The following is a 22,507-nucleotide window of genomic DNA, read 5'->3' as shown; positions in this document are numbered from 1 at the left end:
TAGTATATACATACGGGTTACGTTGCCGACAACAATGTGATTCAGTAATAATTATGTAAAAAAAAGAATCAAAAAATGCTACTGAAAAGTATAGATTCTTTTATTCTATTCAATAATGCCAAATAAAAATATCGTAAAAAATGATTTTTTTATGAAATTAATTTCAAAATTTCAAAACTATAATGGAAAGTAAGACAAAAAAACAGGATTAATACGAGATAGATTTGAAAGTAAAATACAGTACAAAAAAGTCCTAAAAGAAGGTTATCAGGATAACAGGACACAAAGTTTTTTGTATAAAACAGGACGTATGATCATCTCAACTTATATATTTGTGCAATAAAATCAGGTTAATATTGTTGTTTAATCAAGAACCTTCATATGAAGAAGATGCTTTAGAACTAAAAAATAAAAAAATTATTAAATAGAAACGATTTGTTATAAGCCCTCTACGATATTGTACAATTGAATTAAATATAAAGTGAGGTATTGTATTGACTGTTGTAAAAATCCATATAATTGTATATCTATGTGTTAATAATATTGTTTAGTACACAAATCGGATAAAATAACTTCAAATAAAACACAAATTACTTTTTATTCAATGCGATATAATATTTTTTCATTATTTCACACATGTGCGATTATACACATTTCTAAGGTAGGGATCACGAAATTTCAATCCAGTCTACCATGGTCGTAAGCAATTCTTGGCATGCATATAAACTATATTGAAACATAAAATTATTTTACTAATCAAATTGTTTTTATATTAAAACTATTAGTACGAAATGAAGTATTTTTAAATTTAAATTTACTAAATAAGCTTGATATTGTAGTGTGATATTGAGAATTAACATCTAATTTAATTAAAATGTTTTGATTGATTTTATGTTAAGCAAATGTACAAATGCGTCATAGAAAGTTTTTGAAATTTTGCAACTGTTGTAAACAAATTATTGAAAGTCACGAGAAAAATAAAGCATTAAAAATATTATTTTTATACCTTTGTCAAAAATGCTCTCATATGCTTTTATATTTGTAATCGTAATAAATTCTTTGAGTTCTTTATATACAATTATAATAGCTGGTGTTATTTGAACAGCTAAATAAAAGAGTTTTTTATAGTATTTTTTTACATTATTGTATTATTGAGTTTAGTTTATAAATAGATCAGGGGCGATTCTAAGGGGATTTTATGATATAATACTTCCATTATTTTTTTTTTTTTTTTGTACATTATAAATAACTAAAAAAACGTATATATAAGTGATAAGTTATGTTTCTTCAACAAATCTGAACCTTCTCACACCTCCTCACAGTACAAAAGGTATTTTAGTCTTAAAAATTAAATTACAGTAATATAATTAGTTTTTTATTCAAATAAAATGACATGTGAAGTGTCAAGTATAGATTGTTGTTATTTTTTATTTAGTATAACGAATATTATCATAAAAAATAGTGTTTCTTTCTACACTAAACTATAATTTTACAAATAAAAACAAAACCAAATGAAAATTATTGATGGATATTATTTTTTTTAATTTTATAATATGTTTGTAAATCGAACAATAAGGAAATGCGACAATGGTAATAAACTTGATAAAAAAGATACGATTCACAGAACAGAGAACCATCATTATTAAAGAAGTTTCGATGAGATCTAAGGGATAAAGTTACTGCAACATTCACTGCTAGATCAACGTGATAAATATAATACATGTACGCAGTGCAACAATGTAAACAGAGTATGCGTCGATGTAACTAAATATTTTGAAAATACTGCCAAAATAATTTTTATTCAACAACATAACTGTAAGAAAAAAAACCATTGTGAACTTTTATATATTTGAGCCTGCAAAGTTTAGCCAATTACTCTAAAATTTACGCACGAATGAAATGTTGTGTATTGTTGAATTTTACGAAATGTCAGGTGGAATATATATTAATCAAATATATTGATGTATATATGTATATATACATATATATTTTAACACGACTGCATTTTTATAGATTTGTCAAGAGAAAGGAATAACACATTTTGTTGCCAACTTTTAGCGTTTCGAATACGGAAAATAAGGGGCATACCTTCATTTGCAGTTGACTTTATGGAACAAAATATATTTTACCAAGCTCAAGCATTTTAAGACGCGTGTCTGCAGCAATTAAGAATGCGTTAAAGTTTACGTAATCGAAACTCCATACTTCAGTAATCGTTATAAAGCCGATTTATAAAGGCGATTTTTATTTGTATTCGTGGTTTAGAAAACGGATATATTGATTGTTTGGTGCTTTGTACAGTTAAATAAAAATAGAAGTAATTTTTTTATACAACCGACATTGGGTTGGTTTCACAATGGTAGTCGATCTCTCTAAGCATTGAACTGTTATGTTATGTCACTAGGTAAGATTTATTACAAGTATACTTACCTTTTAAATTATTATAAAACGACCGATAACGAGTGGGCTCCAGTGATAGTGCTTGGGGTCACACTGCGAGTCGTCCGTTAGTACGTATAATGATACTATTAATAATTTCTGTTTGATAAAAAAGTGATAGAATAATTTTTTTGTAGACACAAAAAATATTGTGTAATACTTCAGTACTTAAACTTATATAAAAATTTTGATCTATAGCTTTCAGAATACATGGTTAATATTATATTTGTTTGTGTACAAATGAAAATATGATTTAATATTGTTCGTTGTTTTTAAAATTTAGAGATATGGTTAATAGACAATAGTTATAGATAGTGAAATTATTTATAAATACAACAGATAATATATTTTATGAATTAAGTCATTATTAAGTCAGTTAAAACTTGACCAACGCTCTAAAATTTCATGCTTTTTTTCTATCTATATAATTTAGTATAACCCGCATAATATATGAGATGATTATATCAAATATATTTAGTTGATATATGTTTATGAGATAACGACGGATATAATATGCAATTTTATTAGTGGTTTTTGAATGTATAAATTGTATTAACATAAATTCTTTGGTATATCTACACAATAAGTTGCAAACATGTATACAGATTTTATTATATTATAAAATTATACACAGGTAGTTATATTATAGATCGATAATATGTTATTTGTTTTTATACTCATCCCCATTCATAACAGATATAGGGATATTAGATGTATTTGTATGGCAATGACTACTTTTTTAAACTATAAATTCATATTTTTAAGACTAAAATATACAACTTATATAAATATTGTTATTAATATGTATATAATTTTGTGTATTTCAAATAATTATTTTAAAATAATCAATTTGATTTTTTTTGTGGGGGGGGGGGGGTGATTTAAAAGTAATATATTTAGATTTATATTATATTGTTTTTAAATTTTAATTCAATAGATCAATAAACAAGAAAAATTGAAAAAAGAAAATTAATCTATTTCGTCACCATTGAATTTTAAAATGTTATTTAGAATAATGAGTCGTAGTAACAATACATATTACAATAGGTGGAAAAAAATAAAAAATATTACGTGATTTCCATAGGTTTATTGTAATTACCCCAGAGTTTATAAGTTAAGTCATTTAAATTCTACACCGTTTTAAACATTAAAGCCTAACTAAGCGATTGAGAGGGTGGATAAATGGATAATAAAATTCCACTTCAAATTATTCGACAATACGAATAAGAAAATCTAAAACTGCAGACCATAATAATCTGGTTAACCGTTATGAATGTTAACAGATCCATTTCCACTTGTATTCGGTCATTTTCCTTATTTTTATGTATAATGTATATAAAACCACGTGCATTATATCCTCAATTTTGGTATGACTTTAATCTTGTCACATATAGCCATATAGCCATATAGGTTGGTCAAGTATTTTACAAAATTCTAATATTTTGTCCTTTACAAGGTCCTGTGAGAATATTATATTACATTCATAAAGCTGTTTTTAGTTTGAAGGCGCAATTAAATTTCGAAGGTATAAAATCCCACAAGGATAAATATTTTTTGTAACATTATAGATTTTGCGAAATTAACTATGCATTTGATATTAATATACTATTATTGAATTAAATTCAAAATTTGTTTGCAAGTAAATGAATGAAATTATTATAATTTTAAATTTTACATTCACTAACTTACATAGGAGTTTAAAAATTGTTAATAGATAACACCAATGAACGAATTACTTAAAAATAGGTTTTGTTATTGTACTATACTAGGTTTCAACTACTTAATTTGTGTCATAAATTAAACTATACATGATATATGTATACAAAGAATAATAAAAATCATATCCTAATCCACTTTTCGTGATATTATTACACATCATTATTTATGTACTTTTATTATAATATTAAAATGCCCCTAGCCTATAGGTTATCTACATCTAAGGATACACAATATCTAGGATATTACACATCAAACATCAACTATCCAAAAAACTTATCAGAGTACCTTATTTCAATTAAATTTCTCTTCCATTAATGTTATATTTATTTCACTTTGAAAAACGTAATGAAATTGACTTTCTTTTTGAAGTCTAATGTCAAAATCAGATTTTTCGACTAAACATTTAAAGCTTAAAGAAAATGATTCTAAAACTATTCCAAAGCAATTTTACAATCATGTTTAATGTAAGTGACTTTATATTTTACTTCATATTATTGACGTGAAAACGTATACATTATGAGTATGCATAAATTAATAAAAATATCATGTCAATTATAATAATATGATATAATTAGTAATATTATTAAGTGTTTTAAATCCAAATTGTTTACTTAATTAATTCGAAAAATAACAATAAATCATGATTATTTGAATTTCACGAATAATACATATACAAAACCTCATATTATATTATTATGACGGTGTCCATCTGCTTTAAAAATACGTTTAAAGTCAGTTTACAAGTTCCATTATAAACATAATAATAGTGTATAATAAAAAAAAATATACTATTTAACAACAATTTTATTTTTATCCTAATTTTTTTAAATAATTTCACACAAAATACTATAAGCTTGAATTTTTTTTAACTTGTGTACGACAATTTTCACTTCGACTATATTGTTCATTTAGGTCACAAGACAATATCTGTTACACAATATCAATTTTATGATAACATAAATTTCTCAATTTCATTATAGTTGTTTATGTTTAAATGTTTTTACTTAACCAGAAACTTAATATTATTTGATTTTGTAAACATTTCAATTAAGTAGCATAAAGTAACGAGTAAAAACCAGAAACATATCAACCTCACATAGCCATAATATAATAGTACACTTTTCCATTTTAACAATTTTTAATAAGCCAGATATAGTTATTTCCAAACAAAGGTAAATAGATTTATTGGTTTAAACTTTAAACGTATTTTATACAGCTCTTTGTTATTTACAAAATAGAAATTAATTTATTGAACTTAGCACATTTTTAAGTTATTTTTGTGGTAGCTTAATCATTTGTTGGTAATAATTTTAGATCGTTTGTTTGTAATTAAATATTTTTAAAATGTTGACATATTTAATTTTGACTAATATTACTATAATTTATTCTTTAATTATCATTTAATATTTGTTCAATATTCGCTGTAATATATGTTTAAATTATTTATATTTTGATTATTAATTTTTATTTATTTATATAGTTCGATAAGTAATTAGGGTGAAGCCCAGCAACATAATAATAACAAACTTGTATTAAAGTAATTTACTAAAACTAAAATAAAGACTCATGTTTACTATTAATACATATATTAATCAACTTATTTCGTTGAATTCACTTTCATAAGTTTCATAAGAAATTTAGATATATCGGTCATTGTTCATAAGGCTTTTTAAAATGCATACATATTATATTATTAAAATATATTTATTTTAATATAATAAGATATTTAGTGAAACTATTCCGTTATTACTTATTACTTATTACATATAATTATATAAATAATATATTGATTAAATTCTGACAAAACTTTTTTTTAATAATATTTATAATCATAATTATTTTATGAATTTAAATTTGTTTATGTTTTTATTCAAAGATAATAATGTAACGATATAAATGTTACTGACGCGTCATTTATGCCGCACTCTGCGATTTTGCTTAGGTCAGAAAAACACAGGGACGTAGAGTACGAGTATATACAAATCATTTTGATATAGCTAATCGGTGGAAATTGGTTCGTGAAATAGAGACAACAGCAGTCTATATTTTTAAGTAACATCTTTAATTTGATTTACTATTGGTATAATAACCTTCCTCATAGATAAATCATAATTTATTCAATCGCTTCAACTCGTACTCCGCTACATCTGTGATCTTCAAAATACTACCCTCAAGACAAGGTTATTCAGGTGATAGTGTACTGTATAATTATATTAATATTTAGTCTTATGAATAATCCTTATAATACTTTGCTATAATATCGTTTCTATTGTGTTATTTTATGAGCGCTGGTCATAAGTTTCTAGGATCTGTAAAATATAACTTAGAAAACTTTATTTTTATCAATTCAACAACCCGGTTCTTAAGACCGGTTCGTGTAGTGGGAATAGCTAACCAACTACTGCTTAACTGGATAGAATTAGATATAAATATAGACAGCCACTTGGTTTTAATAAACGGGTAGGTGTGATGCAATAATAATTATACATTTTTCAAAAATTAATTTTCAATATTTTTAAAATATAATATTAATTTATAAATTCTTATTGATTTAAAATTCTAATCTAAATTTAAACTAAGTAAACTGAATTCGAAAATAAAATATATTATGTTACAAGCCATTATCAGACAGTATTTACTTATTTTTAAAATATATTATTCACGTATTTTATCCATTTATTAAAACTCCAATCTCTAAAATATATAGGTTCAAATAATAAAAGACGGTAAATATATTATAAAACCTTTTATTGAAAATTTAAATTGTATTATCTAACGAAATAACAAAAAAATAATTTATAATATACTAAAATAACAAATTTAATACATTAAAAAAAAAATTGTTTTATTTTTTTAGATGTTTAGAAATATACTATTTTTTTGGTGGATTAGTTTTCGAATAACCGTTTGTATGATATTTTATTGTATTTAAAATGTTGTATGGTCACAATTTCAGTTTACTAACTGTTGAGAATAATGTCATAAATATAATATTTTAATTTATAAAATATAAGAAGAATCTAAAATATTGGATTTTTGTAATATTATACTGACAGTATACGATATTACAAGGTATCATGTATGCACAATATATTCTATTGAAATATTATGAACCAAAGTTAAATTAAGAACAAAACTAAATTTGAGCTGTGTATAAAACAAATACGGAAAAATTGGACATTTTAATAAAACTCACATGAAAGTAAAATTAATAACATAGTAGTAATAATTAAAATAAAATGTTGGAACTATATTAATAGTAAATATAAAGTAAATTAATAAGAAAACAAATTTTCATTAAATAATATAAAAAAAAAAAAAAAAAATGTTTGTTCTTCATTCTGTGGAAATTTAATGGCTTAGATGTCTAGAGATGTCTAGTTAACCTTGTAAATATGTAAAATACTAAAATAAATAATATGTTACATTTTAAATAAATGATAATTATCATTGTTAGTCTTTATTTACAGTGATACTTTATCATTGTTTTATATTGCTATTAGTAATTTGATAAATTAAGCTAACATTCTCTAAAAACATCGCATATTATATCATATTATTGTTATTAAATAGTAAATTAATATAAATATACTGTATAATGGTGTGAGCTATGGATAGTTTCTTGGTAAAAGTAGTTTAAGATAAGCAAAAATATTTAAAATATTATAATCTACTCCAGGTATGTCTAACTTTTTTCAACTTACGGACCACATTCGAAATTTATATTTATATTGAGTGCCACATGTACTTTACATATTTTTTTATTCGTTCAATAAATACAATACTTTTTTTCTCACTTATTAAATGTATGTCCTTTGAGATTAGTTAAAAAAAACAAACATAAATTGCACAATTATTGATTGCTATCAAATATTTTATAATCTAAAATATTATTATTTTTATATTTACACTAATACATAATCATTTATAAATTTATTTATAATACACAATCAAGCATTTTTACAATTTCAAAACTTGATGAAAGATGTGTAAAAATAAAAAAAATAATATTTAAAAATGTAAGAAAACAATTTTAGATTAAATACAAGTGTCATATGATCAAATAAATCTGGCCACATATGTTTAAGTTCTGAAGACATGTATAGCTATAGTTCAAATGTAGGTTGGCATCGTTTTAGTATAATTTATCACTTGAAAACAAAGTAAAAGAAGTCGGTAACAAATGACATGCGCCAAAAGAAACGAGAGTTTTACTGTATTATTATTGAGGCGTTACAAAGATTTTTAGACATTTAATTCTAATGAACGATTATTGTAAAAAAAAAAAAAAACAGGAAAAATTTAAGTTTTATACAAATGAATGTAGATTTTATTTACATTGAAGTAGTGTTACATAATATAATATATGTGGGACTGTTAATTTAATGTATTTTATATCTTTGAACATTAAAATAATGTTTTTGTACCGCTACCGTTAACAAAATAACATGCATATATGAACTCAATTTCGTGGAAATACCATCAAGAAACCTTTATAATGGACTACGACGCTATGAAAATTACAAAAAAAAAAGTGTTACACAAGAATATTTAATTGTTTTTAGTCTATCCTTTAATTGTTAATTTGAATACTTTTAAATATAAATATTATTGAATTAATCAAAACTTATTATAGTAATAAACATATATATTTCAAAAGAAATAATATAGACCGTTTTCAATAAAAATGATATCAATAAATTCCTTGAGCTCTAAGAAGGAGTTTGTAGCTTATTTTGTTTATTCTCTATAGGACGATATTGGGTCCACGATATTGGGTCCACGTGAATTTAGTTTGGTTCACGAAAACTCGAAAATCAAATATTTTTTTGTTTAATTATATGGCTTCCGTTGGTTATTGATTATATATTGTTATATATGTAGAAACATATTACATATATTTTTTTATAAATATTAAAAAAAAAAAAAAAGAATCTTGTAATAAAATACTTTTGAACTCAATTATAACGGTTATTTTTAGGATTTATTTTCTTAATACTTTACATGTTTTTTTCTTAAGCACACAAAGATGAAAAATACAATATTGACGTTGTTGGATTATTCGATTTTTAAACATTCGTTAAATTTAATTAAATTAAAATTTTTTTTAGTTTATATTAAAAATATATTCAGAATAAAGAAGTAGAGAATAACCTAACTAATAATTATCGTAACTTTGTTTGTGTTATATATTTCAACTGAAGCATTATGTGATAGTATAGAAAGATAGATTAGTTTTAACCCAAGCGAAATTAGATAATATAGCTACAATACTATAAAAAAAAAGTTGGTTAAAAAGGGTTAAAATACTACACTGAGTGATTTTTTTTAATACAAATTTACATTTTTTTATATCGTTTTTTAATATTTTTGTACAGAAAATGTGAAATAAGTTACAAGTTTATAAAATTGCACACAATTTTTTTGAAGGTATATTTTATAAAATTTTAATTTTTGTAATTCTTCATTATTTATTTCAGTTATTATTTTTTGAAGCAAACAAAAAAAATGTAAATTATCAATTTTTTTTTAAAATAAATAAGTTAAAATAATTTTGCTGTATATTTTTCAAAAAATATAAAAATATACATAATTACTACTTACTACATTTATGAATGTCTTACGCTAAAATAATATTATTATCAAAGTCTGTCCGTTTTTATCTTTTAGTTTTTATGTAGCCAGCCATCAGTATCGTACCAGGTGTGTAATAAAAGTGTAAGCAATGGATTCAAAAGTTTTTAGCTTAGATGGTTTAACACAGCATCACACTTTTCGCCGATTCACGTTCAAATAAGATTTATACTGCACAGATTTATTTAATATTAAATTAAAATTCAACGAATTCATATGAATAAAAAATTAGGATTTATATTGTATGCCTATTATTATACTATACCGAGCTTATAATAGGTATGCAATGAGTATTTTACCATTTGTTGATGCAGGTCTCGTATTATTAAAATTTTATTCCAAGCATGATGCCTAGATACTAATTTGATTTTTTTCATAATTCTAGTGTGTTCTCCACATCTGTAAGGATTAAGATAATTTTTTTAAAGTATAGAGGGTACCTACGCATTTAACGATTTTTGTGCATTTATAATGATTCTCAAGGAAAAATATTTATTTTTGCTCTATAACGCAATACAAAGTATTGATAAAATATTTTATTTTTTTTATAATGCATGTTCTGGACCAAAAATAAAATTGTGTATGTTTTTAATTAATTTTGTGTACTCAATATTAAATTATAATTTTGTAGTTATTATGATTTGTAATTTTATCTTTTACTGAGTTAATATTAATTAAATAAATAAGAATTAAATAGAACGATAATACAAAAATACCACGTAACAATAATTAACTATATTTTATAAAGCTGGTTAATAGTAAAGCTTAATTTTATTTTATTTTTCTAGTTGCCTAATCGGTGTATTGATATACAATACAATTCAGAATTTACTATTGTTCAGAGAAAGGGGGGTATATTTATAAATGATTTATAAACCAAAACTTGTAAGGATAATGCGATAAAACGTTCTATTTATTAATAAACTATATTTTATTATACCAATGAAAAGGAAATTATATTTTGCATTTTTTATTTCTATTAAAAATCAATGTACATAAATACACTGATAACTTTAGGTGTTTAATAAATAGATTATTTAAATATATCATGGTATTTATATAGTTTTGTTCAAATTTATTTATCGTGATAAACTATTTATTAATATATACACAATGTTTTAAATTAAATGGCAATATTATATTCCATTCTAATATCATTGGTGTTGTACGTGAACATCTATCATCATATTTTAAGATCTATACCTATTACATAACAGAAATTATCAAAGGAACGAGAAAATATCTCGTTATTATAAATAAGCAATGCAATTTAACTAATATTAATAAGTGATTGAGGTTATTTATTAATACTATTTATAATATCACGTAGTATTTATAATCAAAAGTAGAGTTAAGTTACACAGTGTTTTTATTCGTAGTTGTTATGTCACATATTGAGTATTATAATACCAAGTATAAAATTGGTTTATCATGAGGTGGATGAAATTTAAGAATAAAGACACTATTTAAGTAATAAATATTGTGACTTAAATTATGACTAAAAATTTATAAATTGGCAAGAAATTAAAATGTATTCATACATAATACTTAGCTACAAACTGTAATGAATTTTAAATAGAAGATAGCAGTGGTATAAATGAAACAATATTTTAATGGTATATTATTAATGAGGATCTAGTTAAGCAATATTAATATAATACTATTGATGAGGCTATATTGTTACAATTGTATAAATATTTAGGGTAGTGAGCAAAAACAAATCATAATTTAATTGATATAATATACGAGTAGTATAATGATACAACCGCATTTGCATGTAATAACATACCATATGAAATAATAATAATAATACTAATAATAATGTAATATCATAAAATATACTAAATATGAATTAATTATTACAATTTTTATTAAATTTAATATGACGACTAAACTGTTATTTAATGACCTGTGAGTTAATCACATAACTTAGATTAAATATAATAAATAAATAAATAAACATTCACTTACCATTGACAGACCTAAATTAATTTCTATTTCCATCAAAATACGATTCAAAACATATTCAAAAATTATATTATAATATAATTGTAGCGGCGTTTATTTCTTTACGAACGCAGCGTAAGTTAAATTTGAATATTGACATGTTTACATGCATTTATTTAAAAATTAAATTTGATCAAATTGAAAGAATAATGTATAATTTATTTTCAGTTTTATGGATAATATATTTAATCAAAGCAAGTTGCTTAATATTATGTAATGTTAATTTGAATTATCATAATAGGGAATGGTATCAATAAATTCTTTAATATTTAATTATGGTTTTAATACTTTTACTTTTTTTTTTTATAAAAAAAAAAAATCATTGTTTTTTCCAACACGAGGGTAAAATATTAAAAAATATAGTAGAAATGATTTTACCTTTGATATTAAAAATTTGATTTAATTTAAACGGAAAAAATTTAGTACCAAATTTATACACGTTTTATCATAATATGAATTTATAGATTAACAAAATAATTGATTTGGCTTTGATAGAATACGATGAAAGCGCTTTTTTCGATTATAATGTGCGCAGTAAACGATTTATTTATGTAATGCAGTTCTGAACTAAGTTAAGCTGTTTGTAGATTAAGTGAACATAAAATTAAATTTATTGAGTTTATATTGTTGAAATTGGAAAATGATTATAATAAAAAAATAAATCATTTTTTATTTTAAATAAAGAAAATTGTTTCAAATTAATTAATTTCATAATAATATAAAAATGTTTCTTTTCTCGTCACGTTTGAATAGGTAATGTAATTAATCTTTAAACAGATCTGCATGTTCAGAAAATATCATATAAATATAAAATATGTAAATATATTAATAGCATATCACAGCGCTTTAGTATGCAATTTTGAAACTACTTATATGATTATGACTTTCAAGTTACAACTTTATTAGCATATTATATTATATAACTGACTAGGCTATATCCTATAGTTTTTAAAAGTTAACAATTTGTTATGTAACATTATAATATTGTTTTAGTTGGTTTTTAGAAAGGTATTTTTTGATGTAGTATACAATAATAACTTAGATGTGATTTTTAGTTTTTTTCATCATACCAATAAAAATTAATTTTTGGTGTAATCGTTTAAGTTTTTTTTCAACATTTTTCAAAAAAATAATATGGCTGTTTGTCGTTTTTATACACACTAAAAATATAATGATTTATTTATTATTTTAATAAATGCGTACATTTCGTAAAAAGTTTTAGATAACTTTCCCTGCCATAAATGATTTTTAAAGCATAATTTTAGTACCCTTAGTCGTTTCCCATCGCGCATTGTCGAAAATAAAATAATTTTTAATGATTTAAGTATAATTTTAGTCTTTATACAAATTTATATTCGTAATTTTTACAATGTAAATATTATTTTATTATAGTAACATATTTTTGTGTTTATGTGACGAAAATAAGTTTAACTTTATATAGTTACCATAGTAAGAAGTGATTATTTCGTTTGATATACATATTTAAATTAAAGAATAATTGTATAATAATAATATTTATTATTGAGTAGATTGGTAAATTAAATATCCACCATACAAACTCCAAAGAAATAAAACCCTACATATTTTTTCTAGACAAAATAATTTCATAAGTTGCATCACAACTTAGTGAAGGAATTTTTCGTCGTTGTGTAAATAGTAAAAATATAACGAGAGAACAATTAACCTTAAAATAACTAACACTATTTGGAAACCATAATTTTATTCCATCATTGAATATTTTTAATTAATATAGTAGTGATAACATTTTACATTTCTATGTGATACACATTATTTTTGGTTAATATTATAATATTAATATAATGCTAGTTATATTATTGAAACATTATTGATATAAGGATAACTTTTTGTTCTTTTTTCATAAAAAAAACAAGTAAAAAGTTCAAAAAAACAATCATTTGTGCAGGTGGATGTTTTAATTTTTTAAAAAATTAAAATGATTTATTTGTACATTGAAAGTTTATTTTACTCACGTGTGACTGTGTTAAATTCAATTTGTTGATTGAGTTGGAGATTTTTGACGGGGTAGTGAATGCATTTCCTGAAATGACTGATGGTGAAGCAGATGTATATTGGAACGAAGTATCTTGTAAGCGGTCCAGAATAATTGTGTCTTGACCGTCATTGATCTTCAAAAAAAAAAAAAAAAACAAATAAAATAAAATATTACACATTTTAAAATGATCCTTTTATATAGTATATTTAGATTAATAATTTTAGTTATTAAAATGTCAAAATTTTTTTCAGAGCAAAAGATAATTTATAAATTATTTAATTTATTGACAAAATAAATCTTATTTAAATAATAGAAAACAATGCATATATTTGGTATACTCGTAATAAACAAAATTGTATATTTATCGATCAATTATAAGACTTTATATATATATAATGAAAAACCGTCAAAATTTTAGTTGTAATGTGTACATATTTTATATATTATAGTATTATACTATCTTAAATAAAGTTTAAACTCTTTATAAATTATAATAACCATTTTGATTATTTGAACTTTTAGTGTATTATAAAAGTGTATAGAAAATAAACAAAATAAATAATATACATTATTCAATTTTTTGTTATGAAATAAGTTTTGTAAATACTTATTGGCATTCTAAATAAGTTAAATTTATATCTTTTAAAATGTATTATACTGAATTCGGGGAAACTAAGTTAAGTCATGTGCTATTTGTTCACAAAAAAAAAAAAGCGTAACTAAGTAAAGTTACTGAAAAAATAATTTGAATAAATGTCTAAACTTTTTTTGTGTATTTATTTGACTCAAAAATGTACTGATTGTTAAGGAATATTTATTATAGGACATGCCTATCCATATGATATATACGTTAGACAAATATTGATTATTTCGGAAGAGTCTGTGTCGATTAAATATCTTTAACGTTACAGACATTTGAATTGTCCAATTTATAGATGTTTCAACATAAATCGTTAGTTTTAAAACTGCAATACAATTCGATGATCAAAATATCACGGTTTTACTTAACGTATTTATCATAAACGTTCAAGTAAGTAAATGTATTTATATATATTTGAATAATCGCCGCTGACACACGAAATATTATTTATTTTGTTATGTTTACGTATAAAACGCAATTATATTTGGTCCGTTTGTGTTCTGTTTCCAATGGGCAAGTACTATATTAAATTTAATATTATTTTCCACCATCGTCGCTGCTGACAGCTATTAATTTCGAGTAGTGGCAGATTTCTTTTGGGTTTATTGTATTTGCTCGATAGTGTGAAAAAATTAATACGACTCAGAACAATAAAAGGTGGCGACGTTACGTCTTACATGTTTTAGTGGAGGACAGAGAAATGGTCTGATAGACGGGAATAAAGAACTTTTAAAATCCTGAAAACTTTACATATTTTAATTTAACTAGATTATCTAAAGTATGTGTACTATTAGTCTACATGCATAAAAGTTTTATTATTTAAAAAACTATCTTAATTACAAAAAAATCTTAATATTCAAACATAAAAATAATAAATGAAAAATATTATTTTAGTATGGTTTAATTATAAAATAAGAAATAATTAATGGATGATCATTCCAAAACACTATATGTATAATATTTAATTCTAAATAATTAATAGTCCATGAACGCATTAAAATATTTAGGTAATGAAAACAAATTTCTGATGAACAATTCTGAATTAATTTGTCATCTCGTTTCATCAAGAGTACCTAGGATACGTATTATACAACATGTACGTGCATTATAAAGACAATAATTATTTAAATTCTTAACAACACAATTCAAGCAGTCAGAGTAGTTTATCCAAAACTAATTATTGGAACTTTCAAAAAGTATTCAATTTTAAATTTTTAAATTAATTTCATTTAACTTTTTATGTTTATTTTTTTTTTTCATAAATCAGTTTAAGTTAGCAAATAAAAAAAATAAAATAAAATAAAATAAAAAATAGCAAATTCAAATTCAATTATGTAACCAGTAGAATCTGAAAATCAGCCAAAAATATATTGGTAACCAAAATCTGTGTACCTATATAGCATTATAATACAATATTATTATAATAATAATCACATTTTAATACACTCGATATAACTTAATATGTGTTTAATCTTTGCATAATAATATCAAATACGAAAATATACATTATACATCATATAGTGAAATACATTTAATAATAATTTGGAATCTAAAATAAAAACAAGTATAAATACTATACATAATAATTAAATTGATAATAAACAAGCAAAAAACTATTTTTCATTGAATAAATAATACTTTTTAACTTTGACTACGAAGTATTTTTGTAATTACTATGTCAACTATAACATATATGTAGTTATGTTAATATAACATTCAATATTTTATTTCATTTTTTTAGGGTTTAAAACTGGTTTTTATTTTAATAAAAGAAATACTTACACTATTACCTTTAGGCTATAACTGAATAGTTGAATATAATAAAGTACGTTATTACCGTAAAGTATATTATTGTATGTATGAATTTATTAAAATTGAAGTTTTTTATTCGTGAGCGCAAAAAAAAAAAAATAAAAAATTGTTTTGGTGTTTGGTGTGTCATTCGAATTTCAATTTTTTTCGAAACGAGTCGCTTATAAGTATCGTGAATAGTTTGAGAACCTCTAGTATAGTGCATACGTTTTCAGACTACGACCATACTCTGTACAATGAAGGTGACTTTTGTGTTGGTTATATATGATCTAACGAATAAATTATAGTGACTCCTTGCTGGATTTACCGTAAAAATGTCAGATAATTGTATTGATAGTTTATAGTTCTATACGTATTTTTGATAACGACACATTATTATGATAATATTATCATCTTTCATCGTAAATTACTTATACACTATCAGCATAAAATAGTTTTCACCACCGTAACCATCTCTGTCGTCGATGCGAGAATATTATATTAAATAAATTATAGCAAGTATATATTACGAGTCGTAAATTAAAGAGAGTTGTGTAGGTAGCAGGAGAGACGCGCATTCTATTATACGCACACTGTAATATGTTATGTGCGCCCCGTTGGAGTGACAATAAACGTATCGTTTCGATTAATACACGTAAAATTGATGAACGACTACCGCAACCGCCATTGTAATGAGAGGAGAGATTTTTGGTTTATCGGTCAACTCCTGCAGGATTATCCTGCTAGCAGACCGTGCGACGCGTCCTGTGCGTACGATTAGCTTTATTTCAGGAAGCTTTGCCGTGTAACTTAACCACCACCGTCCTTGCACTATCCTGCAGCGTGTATATTATAATAATATCTGTCGTTGTCTGGACGGTGGCCAAACCACTGATACAGCAGCCGTTTAAGGGATTAAAACGAGAAAGAGAGAAAAACTGATGTGGGACTGAATTCGACGTGAAATATAAATGCTTCGTCATCGCCAACCTTATCATCGCCGTCGTCGCATCGTTGCCCATAAACGGTGTCCTTAGGGGTATGAGCCTATAAATAGCGGCGATTTAATCATTTCAAATCTTTTATGTTTATTCTATCTATTACAGGCTATCGCGTATGTTATTGCTATGGTCGGATGGACAAAATCTGATTTAACAGTACATACGTTTACTGTTTACATTTATTACGTTTAGTCTTATATTAAAACGAATTTTTATCGTTTACAACATGTATAGATATACAGATCTAAGTAAAATTCAATTAAACAGTTATTATTTCGTGATTTATTTAAAAGCAATTTTATCATTCAAACTGTGTTTAAATTAACTGTAGGTAGATAACTCTAGAACACACTGACACGTACAATAAATAGGAATGATACTGCATAAAATTTGAATTTTACTATACTCAAGAAACGGAAACGGCAATTTTATATGTGCACTGTCTAAACAATAATATTATACGGAATGTCCGAGTTAGTTACAAAGTTTTAAAAGAAATATCAATTTGTCTTATTATTTTGTATGGATTAAGGACTGCCTACATTTAACGAATATTTCCATGGTTAAAAATGTTTATACATTTTTATTCAAATGTGAATCATAAATCATTTTTTAATTTATACAGGTGCCTTTATATGACTGACTTATTATTAGATTATCTAAATCATAATGCTCCAAGTTTTTGTTTTCTACAAAAATATATTTTACAATATTAATTTAAAACATATTTTGTTTTAAATTTAAAATTTCCTTGAAAAATCTTATTGGGTACCATTTTACACACGTCTACAATGTAGACTCTACATTCGTTTAAATATTTCTTTAAAACGTGAGAATATTACTCATCGATATTATTCGTAAGTTTCCATCATGTAACAATATACCTATATTATCTTACATGAACATTGTACGGTGTACGTGATTTATACCAAATAGGATAAAGCTATAGGCCAAAAACACACTATCTCATGTCAGATGTAAATATCGTAGCATGTATATAATAATGTTATAACATCTCGCGGGGATAACTAAAAAAAAAAAAAATGGAAATGCCTTTGGGTATAGCCTCTAAATCATTCTTACAGTTTAACATTTCCACCACAAACGCATTTTATAATACATTCGTTTCATTCCTGCGCCGAAAGTTTAATTTTCGACTTTAGTCGAAATGTTGGAAAATTAAACTTTCTAGTCCTGCAGATCATAAACGTGGCCACAGTCGGCTGGCCCGAAAGATGCATTAGTGACGAGAGATGCAAAAGTCATACAAAAGTCGACTGCCGGAACCGTAGACATTGACATTGTAACGGAAATAGTTTTTGTGATTAGTGCACGTGGCTAAAATTAAATTACGGAGGGTCCTAAGATCGACGATTAACGGACTGATGAGGGGAATATCAGCCAGAGGATGGGACTCTTGGGAGACCCGTTATGAAATCGAGTGGTATGACCACCTAGGGACAGCGATTATGGTCGCCGCGTTGGGGACAATCGCTTTGCCTAACGGCTACACTGTGCACGTGCAAGAAACGACGATTATTCGTCACAGCATCTTATGATTAAAAAATACTATTCGCTTTTTCACCACAGCGATCGGTGTACGAATACGGGGAGATCACACAGTCTTAGATCATCAGTTTTTCTCGGCTATAAAAAATATTGATAGAATAACTAATGCTTAGGTAAACACGCAAAATTGAATTCTGTTGCTAACAGTATAACAATGTAATGTGTACACTATAATAGATATTTTTGAATGAGCGAAAAATGAACGGTCACAAAATACTATAACAATATGATGTACTGTACAATATGTTACGGCTAAATAAAAATTGTTGAAAGCAGCGGTATCCTCTCTTAAAAACATGATGTGATTATCTCAGTGAAAAATGAAAACATGCTGTGAAAATACAAGTGGTTCGTACGGTACTATTATTAATGAGCACAATGCACCATGACAACCATTTTTGAAACAGTGACTGTATCCAGTCCGAAACGCGAGATCCACATTATAGTTATTCTCGTTTCTCTGTTTATATCACTACACGGATATCGTGTACGTTTTTTTCATTACAGTTTTATTTTGTCGTTTTGTAATATACCTAATTCCACGAGTATTTACACAATTAATTACAATTTTTCTGAAAAAAAAAAAAAAAAAAAAAACGTGCCTTATAATATGGTAACAATATTACAGCTATTTTGCGGGGTGAACATCTTAGAGTAGAGAGTATGAAATCATAATAAAAATAAAATAACCAACAATAAATTATTCTGGTTCTCGAAGTGGTTTTATATCGATGACGGGTGTGGCGCGTCACGTATGATTTTCGCATATTAAAATAGTATATATTATATGCGAAGCGATCAGTTTATAAATGGCTGTTATGGTTTGGTACTGCTAATATTTTATAAGTCCGCATTTTTCTGTTTTTGTTAATAATAAAATGTTTAAAAAAAATGAAATATTCATGAAGATTATTATTCTGGAGAAATAATAGTAATCTAAAAATAATTATATATTATAATAATAATATTATAGTGTTGATGTTGAATAAATAATTTTTTTTAATGAAATCATTTCGAGTTTAGATGAGCGATCAGTGCAGCTACAGTGGAATTAGTGGACCACATATTTTGCATAGTACTTTCAGCCATTATTCTCAACCAATCTAAATTTTTAATTACTATAATTAAAAAAACTATTTATTTATATCCTGCATTAATACGTATAAATCAATATCTATTTTAAAGGTCGATTATAAAATTAAAATTAAAAGAATGTTATTAAAATATATCAAAAAAATCAATAATTAAACCACTATAAGTAAAACATAAGATTTCAAAAAATTTAGTGTTGTAAAACTTAAAACTATATAAAAATACAATTTTTCTTTCTATTACCTTAGAAAATAATTTGTGTAAAGGTACTATTACTGTAGTTGAGTATTATTATTTTAATTTTAAGAATGTTCATGTTTAGCTTAATGTAAAAATTATTCATCAATAAATAATAGATATGTTAATAATCGTTTTATTTTTAGGAGCATATCTACTATAATTATATATTTCTTTACAATGAATAACTTGTATTTTAAAAGCAAAAGAAGAAATATTTTAACAGTGAATTGATTTTTATTCAAATTAAAAAATATGTAATTTAAACATAAATAGATTAATATATTATATTTATAATTAAAAATTAAAAATATTTAACGAATTTTTATAATATATTAGTTATACCTCTTAATTTTAGTATTTTACTGTAAACTCAAGTTGTAACGTATAGAGTGTAGAGTTTTTTGAAACTTCGAGTATACAATTAAAACTAATTTTTAATTATTATTTATTCTATGCCAACCAAAAAAAAAAAAAAAACTTTTGTGTTTTATTAAAGTTATTTTTAAATTTTAAAATTATTATATTTCATACTTGTTTTTATTTTTATTATTCATAACAAATTCATTTTTATTATATATGTCATACAACATGAAAATGGTTTAAAGTTGATACTAAAAGTTGAATATTATTTGAAAAATTGGTACACTGCATTATTTTATTTTTTATTATTTGATTTAATATCAATAACTAAGTGGTTATTATTTATTATATAAGTGTCATAAATATACTTAATTAAGAATCGAATGAACTTAAATATTAATACAATACTTGTCACAATTTTTTAATTTTTTTAACATAACTTATATAAAAAATGTAAATATCTAAATGAAATGCTTAAAATACATTTATTTAGACTCTCTAGAAATGTTATTGAACTCACAGTGAATAAAAATTGTATAAGGAATTATAATCTTATTAAGTTAATTCTTAAGAAAAATATCGTAAATACTTGCATTTTTTTATTTTCTTTGTCTAAATATCGATTGTAGTATTGTATAAGGTCATATTTGACCACATAGTAATAGTAAGAATAAAAACGAATATATAAGTTATCTAATTTTAATAATGTAAGAAACTTGCACATGGAAATTACTATATAATCAAAAAGCATTCCTAAAATGTTTAGTAAAAAGATGTTTTCGTCTTGGATTCTACCAATAACGAATAGAACGCAATGAAAACAAACCCAGTAAAGTAGTTTTGAGAGTATGTTGTTTTGACAAAATGACATTTGTGCTGCAAGAAAATATTTCACCAAACCTAGCCGCTACGTTGTCAAAATTGTTTTTGGCCTTCATAAAATATTGTACATTGTTAAGTTTCAGTTTTACTATAGATTTTGTAATATTTACTAGTAACTTTAAAATATATTATAAGATTTATTTTTTGTTTAAGATACTATAAATATATTTAAAAAAAATTAAAGTAGGATTCAATAACGAACGTTTTTAAGGAGTTCAATGTACAATGTTTCAACTGCAAGAGACTAGGAATAAGATAATGAGGCACTGCAGTATATGTACGTAGAATATTATGTTACCAATCTGTGGTTAAGAATTAATATTCTTTTACTAAAAATTATGTATTTATTATTCAAAAAAGTTGGTAATTTTATAGAAAACTGATTCTATATTTAAATAAATACGTTATGAAGTTTACTTGAAACCAATCTTAACAATTTATTTTATTTTTTAATTCTGTTTAGTTATTATTTTTTAAATATTTTAAATCCTGAAATATAATAAAATCAAACTTAAGAAGCAAAATATAACGGTCTTAATTCCAAGTAAATGAAATATTATCAAATAAAACATAATATTGATTACGATTTTTTAAGGCAATATTCATTTAATTTATCTTGTACAATGTATAAAAAATATACATTTTTTCATAAAAATAATGGTTAATATAAATTTCTTTATTACATCACATTTTTTTTTTTTTAAACAAATATTAAAAAAGAAAATTAAATAAATATTTTTCATTATATTTTTAACATTTTTTAGTCAATATTTGAGTACTAAAAAGTTATTGTGATTCTGAGTATAATTAACAAAACTCCAATAGTTGTTTTACTTTTATGTTTATTTTAAGGAAAATAATTTTGAAAATTGTTATAATTGACAACAATTTGAACAGAGTAGTTCGATATAACTTTTATCATTTATTAAACACTTAAATAAAACAAAAATAAACAGTATAGTAAAACTCAATTTGCCACTTAGTTAATAACTTAACCATTTTTTAAAGTGCTTATAAAATGTAAAGTATCTTGTATTAGTTTTTACTCTTTTTACAACTTCATAAACATATGATAGTAATACTGTCCTGTTTAATTATTTTTACTCAAAATTCAACTTA

General features: G+C 23.9%; 1 protein-coding gene across 2 annotated transcripts in view; it reads right to left on the bottom strand.

Annotated features, from left to right (window-relative positions):
• Window positions 1-22,507, bottom strand: part of LOC112593028 (cyclic nucleotide-gated cation channel subunit A) — a 179,286-nt gene that overhangs the window by 87,176 nt on the left and 69,603 nt on the right. For both annotated transcript variants that reach the window (XM_025337245.1, XM_025337246.1), the window contains exon 3: window positions 13,791-13,946. In XM_025337245.1, coding sequence (XP_025193030.1) covers window positions 13,791-13,946 — 156 coding nt within the window. The remainder of the gene's footprint in view (window positions 1-13,790; window positions 13,947-22,507) is intronic.

The sequence above is a fragment of the Melanaphis sacchari genome, unplaced genomic scaffold, assembly GCF_002803265.2.
Source record: "Melanaphis sacchari strain LSU unplaced genomic scaffold, SCAv2.0 Contig19_pilon_pilon, whole genome shotgun sequence".
Taxonomy (NCBI): Eukaryota; Metazoa; Arthropoda; class Insecta; order Hemiptera; family Aphididae; genus Melanaphis; species Melanaphis sacchari.
The sequence above is the reverse complement of the archived record's forward strand: the minus strand, read 5'-3'. Positions and strand labels throughout refer to the sequence as shown.